General features: G+C 36.6%; 1 protein-coding gene across 1 annotated transcript; it reads left to right on the top strand.

Annotated features, from left to right (window-relative positions):
- The first annotated feature begins 1,090 nt into the window (after positions 1 to 1,090).
- On the top strand, positions 1,091 to 1,642 carry LOC113771194. The gene has a single exon (XM_027315806.1). The coding sequence runs from the start codon at positions 1,091 to 1,093 to the stop codon at positions 1,640 to 1,642; it is 552 nt and encodes a 183-aa protein (XP_027171607.1).
- Positions 1,643 to 6,082: the final 4,440 nt, after the last annotated feature.

Here is a 6,082-nt window from a genome sequence, read left to right as displayed (position 1 = left end):
AATGACTGTAACTTTAGTTTATCCTGAACGGGACGAGGGTGTACTTTATCACACTCATTTCCCTTGACTGTTTGACCGGTTTACTGTGCAATTTGGATTTGTTACTTGTGCATGAGTTGATGTCATTTGGAGACTAATATCCAACGATCTTACTGTAAAATTTGAGCTCAAACCTCATCGGTAGTCAATCGAATCGAGCTAGCAAGGGTTTGGTCGAGGTAGAATGAAGAACCATGAGAAAACTGTTACTAATTCACTGAATATTTTTTATATCTGATACACTCGAGCATTACCGCCACTGTTTCTGTTTGATGTTCGGGCCTAGTAAGGGGTATGTTTGGTAGATGAAAATTGGTATAAAGTGGGGATCTACGGTCATGGTTTTGCTTCTTTAAACATTGACGGAGTGTCAACAGGTTTGGATCAAGTTAATATAACGAGAAATTTAACTCTTGAGAGCCATCTGTATCCTTTAGTTGAACTACTCTGTTTAAGTCGTGGTGTTTACTTATATCTTATTTGATACTTATATTTGATCGATTAAAATTGTAATTGTGTGATTTCTTGACTGTGTGACCCTTTTGGTATCTCATTGGGCAAAAGTTCACCCTAAATTTTGGAAGCGTGAATTTTGGGAAAAGAGTCGAGTTAGTTATAGTTGTTTTTGTTTAATCTCCTTTGTATTAGCAAACCTTGCATGTATTTGTATAAATTTGGATACTCTGGCTGGTACTTTAAGTTGAATCATTAGAAACTCCATTGTATATAGTATTGATTGATTATTTGAAGTTAAATTGCGCCTTTTGGTATGGTGAATGTGAATTTTGGCTTAGTAGTCCTGGCGAGAGTTGGGCAGGCAGTCCGCTAACCTTTGGGGTACGCCCTAAGGGAAAGTGGGGCTGTCACAGTATTGCACCAATTAGATCTGATAATGTCTCAGTTTTCTTGGGAAGAGGAGGAGGGGCATCAAAAGAAGCACTAGTGGAAATGGAGTGAGCTGTGTTTCCCCACAAAACAAAATTTACTGGGAGTTCACATACTGGACAACATCTTGAAGGCTTTTAGCTATAGGTTATGGTGGAAATCACGAATGAGTGACATGCTTTGGGCTCGCTACATGATCTCCAAATATGTAACGACAACAGGGCATGCGGCCATAGCGTCAATAAAGCCCTCAAACTCGCAGACTTGGAGAAGAATGATAGGAGTGCGTGACTTCATGGTACTGCACATGCAAACGCTAGTTCGAGATGGCAGCTTATCCTTCTGGTTCGACAACTGGTTGGGGACGGGACCGCTAGCTGAAGGCAAACAAGGGACACCATCTTCGAGTTTGGTAATTAAAAACTTGATCGCAGGTGCAGAATGGAAGCTAGACCGAGTCGACGAAGCACTAACGGAAGAGGACAGAAGGAAGATCCTAAACTTTCGTATTCACCATTCAACAGACTGGGATCAGTATGTCTGGACAGCTACTCCAGATGGCAAATTTAAAATCCAAATGGCTTTGGAGAGGCTCCGCAAGTCGACTAATCCTTTAATCTCAAGGAAACTCATATGGAACCGGCGTATCCCCCTCAAACTCTCTATTTTCATGTGGTGCCTACTGAATCATTTGCTTCCTTTTCCCGACATGTTATAGAGATTTGGGTTCCGCTTGCCATCCAAGTGCTACTTTTGCACGAGCGACATCCAAGGGCTACTTTTGCACGAGCGAGGAGACTCTGAGTCACTTCTTCATTGAGTGTAGGGTGGCACGTCAAGTATGGGGACAATTTGAGCAGATGTTCAAATTTCGAATAGCAGCGGCAGTGGACTCTCTCGCACAAAAACTACAAGGTTGATGGATGCACACGTCTAGGAGCTCGTTAGAGGCCGCTTTGGCCCATCTTTTACCAGTGTTGATCCGTTGGGAATTATGGAAGGCAAGGAACAAAGCTGCTTATGAGGACATTATCACGCCTCCAGGTCAAATAGCCCGTCAGGTTTTGGAGTTACTACACCATATCAATGCTGCTCATCCCTTCACTACATCAAGTCCCAAAGATGACATTTGGTTACAATTGGGACTGCTACCCTTTACTAGAAGGCCAGCGCCAACAATGTGCATTACATTGGTGTGGACCTTGCCACCTTATCCCTATGCCAAGTTGAATGTGGATGGCTCCTCTCTTGGGAACCTTGATTATTCAGGAGGAGGGGCATTATTAGGGACAATGCCGGGCACAAACGGGGGGCTTTCTCATCCTTTTATGGCTATCACATGAACATGGAGTCCAAGGTGAGGGCACTTCTACAGGGGCTTCAACTTTGTGCGTCGCTCGGCCTATCAAAGGTGATCGTGCATGTGGATTCAGTGCAATTACTATGCTCAGTAAGACAAATCTCAGCTACACCTTGGAAACTCAATAGCCTGATCAGAGCAGTATGACAATCGATAACGCACGCCAGATACATTTTGGAGCATTGCTACAGAGAGACCAACTCTGCAACGGACAGCCTTGCGAAGGAAGCAGCAATCATGCAACAATCTGCAACTTAAAACGCTGATTCTCTACCGAAATGGGTGAACAGTCTCTCCAATTTAGACACTCGTCAATTCCCCTCCATTTATATAAAGCATTGATTGTAAGGGAGTAGTTCCTCTCATAGTTTCCCTTTTTTTCGCTTCATTTACTCTGTAATTATGCCAATTTATTTTAATAATAATAATAAGTTTATATTTAAAAAATGGCTTGAATATATATATGTATACATATTTTAAGGCAAACCTGTCGCGCCCCATTTTAAAAAGAAAAAAATCAAGTGTTAAAAAATGGATTTTGGATTGATTTTGATTGGAAAAAATGAGAGTTTGATTTTTAGAAAAATAAATAAAGAAAATGAGCCTAAATGGGACTTTAAAAAGTGCGACGATTTTGACCCAAAACTAATAGTTTAAAAGGGTTTTTAATGAAAAATAGGAATCGCCACTTGGTATTGAGTTAAAGTGTACCAAGTCATCTAAAATGAATTTTTAATAAAAAATCCTTTTTAAACGACTCCAAGTCTTCGAAAATCAGAGAAAAAATGTTCGGGAGTCACATTTGAAGAAAGGGAAGGCAAGGATAAAATCCAAAGTACCTTTTCAACCTAGCCAAAACTAGTTGCGTGATTTAGTCAAAAATTTTCTTATTTTAATCTAAAAATTTATCACAGGATGTCACCATATGGATGCAAAACCTAACCCTAGGAGGATATCGGGGGGTCGGAATATCTCTTCAAAGTTTAATTGATACAAATCACATTAATTGTGATGCCCAAGAGTGACTTTTTGAAGAGGTCACGAATATACAAAAATATGAGACTCTAAGAAAAGAAAAGGAAATAAGAAAATAATAATTATACAAATATACATGACCTAAAGGAATGCATCATAACGGGTGCGGGGAACTATGACTTGTGATTAGATTTTTCCTTTTATAGGGGGGATACGAGCGTGCTAAGGTTAGAAAGCCAAACTCGTCTATATTCCATATTCGAGGGGTTGATTATCCTAATTTGTGTTCAAGCAAATGACCTAATCCTATTTCTATTTTTTCTAAATGGGATGCAACTCTAAAATATTATACATAGGGATAGAGGATATATAAGGAAATATTATGTAAAAGTGATAAGGATCCTAAAAATAGAAAAATATGCATGAAATGTAATAATTTGGCATACAAACATGATCTAACGTATGGACGGTTCCTAAGGGTCTAGCGTTAGACTAACCCTATATCTATAAATTCTCACTAGCATTGGACTAGTGAGAAATCGGAGAAAAGGGTCTCAACTAGCGTTGGACTAGTGAAAAATCGGGAAAAAGAGCCACAACTAGCGTTGGACTAGTGTGGTGACGTCACATGTTTATTATGATCGAATAAAACTTATAAAACATAATAAAGCAAATAAACACATAAAACACATAGCACATAAGCATAATATCTAGATGCAAGACCCTAAGAAAGCAAGTAACACGTAAACACACAAGCATGCAAAACACACAAAGCAAATAAAGCCCTAACTATTACATTTGGGGACCCTAACTACAATCTAAAGGGAAAAATGAAATAAAATAATAACCTAACTATTACAATTTGGCATTTAAATGCCTCTCAAATAACCCAAATTAAATTAAAATAAATATACAAAATTAAAACAAATAAAGTGAATAAATAAATAAATGAAATAAAAAACATTCAAAAGAGGCATGCAATTACATACATAAAGTCACATAGGAGCACATAGTATCGAGTAAAATCAAAATAAAGAGTCGAGTGTACCTCTCTTGAATTGGTGACCTAATGGAATGAAAATTTTCTTATTTTACCCTCCAAAACAAAGAAAAAGGTCAAAGCATCACTTTAATTAACAAATAATCACAAAAAATGAAAATAAACACAAAATTGAATCACTCAAAGCATCCAAATAAAGGTAAACAACCCATGTTGACACATTAAAACAAGCAAGGACCCAATTGAAAGAATTAAAAAAGTTGGAGGGGTTAAATTATTATTATCACAAATACTAAGGGTCTAAATTAAAAGAAATTAAATTTAAGGGCTTAAGATGAAACCTACCAAACCAAAATGATAAAATTCCCAAAAAATGAATGAAAACCCATTTGTTATAGTTAAACAACAAAATTACTCACAATTCTACTAAAATCCAAATCAAAACTATAAATCTATCAAAAAATTATTAAACCTTCAAGTTTTATCCTAAACTTATGAATAATCTGTCCAAAAAATGCATCAAGGCATACCAAAGGAAAATAACATGTTAAAAGGGGAAAAGTAATTAAATTTTCCAATTTTCTGGGCCTTAATAGCATTAGATAGAAATTAAGGGGTTAAAGTGCAATTTATGAAACTTTTTGAATGCATGCTACGATGCTTTCTTTGTTTCTGCTGGTTTCTTTCCTCTACAACATGCTGGGTTTCTCAAATGCAATCTCCCATCCATCCTAACGTAACTAATATCTCAGCTAACCAACATTTGGACTAAAGCAACAAGATAACCAAGCTTTCTTTTCACTTTTCAACATAAAACTTTATGTTTAAGCGCCAGAAATTCAGATGAAAAGATCAAGCAAGCATCGAATAACAGTATCTTCTTTAGCAACAATGCTTCTGCAATTTTCTCATGCAAACCGAAATATGATCATACGAAGTAATGGGAATGAAGCTTATTGATTTATCCACCAAACCCCAATGCTATAGCTTCCTACCCGTGTTGTTAATCATCACACAAATGCAATGGTCTATCCCCCAGAAATTCTAATAAGGAAGTTGGACATGAAATGCAGCAAAGTCCCATGAATATTTGATGAAATCTCAAACCCCCAGATCTTTAAGAAAGCAAACCCAAACCAAACCAAAATTTGGTAGAGTAGTCCTCATATGAAAGTTGAATTGTACCAATTTTGGTCTTATTCTAAGACTGTTTTGATATACAAATAAGTTACCAAAGTTATTTTTCCAAATCTGGAAAATTGCCCAACAGTCCTCATTTTGAACCAACTTTGAGCTACTATATCTTGGTGCTCAAAACTCCGAATCTTGTTTCATTTATTTTGTTTTAAACTTTGATTGTAACTATAATTGGTTTTCAAATTTTAGAGGCTAGTTCAAATTCTGTGAATTTTGCCGAATTTTCAAAGTTTACCAAAAACCAACTCCGAAGTTGTCTTGGAAGTGCAAGTCAGTAGCTTTAAGCAGAAATTTGAGTGTTTTTCATTTAGAATCATGGAAAAGTGTCTTCTATAAACTTTTAGTACTTTGGAAGTAATTTCCAACGGTACCAAGGTTTCCAATTTTGGACCTACAGAGAGTGAGATATGATTTTTCAAAGAATGCCCCTCAAATCTGAAATTTCTATACTTAAAGGAAATTGAGTTTTTAGAACTCTACATTTCTCTTTGATATTACTTGACCGTTTTATACTTGATTTCAAAGAGAAAAATAAGATTTTCCTTGTGTTATTAAACCCCACTTTAGAGTCTCGATTTATGAGTAATTAAGGCTTATTTTCATGATATTTTCTTAGATTGTACAAG

Source organism: Coffea eugenioides, chromosome 5 (genome assembly GCF_003713205.1).
Source record: "Coffea eugenioides isolate CCC68of chromosome 5, Ceug_1.0, whole genome shotgun sequence".
NCBI lineage: Eukaryota > Viridiplantae > Streptophyta > Magnoliopsida > Gentianales > Rubiaceae > Coffea > Coffea eugenioides.
The sequence above is the reverse complement of the archived record's forward strand: the minus strand, read 5'-3'. Positions and strand labels throughout refer to the sequence as shown.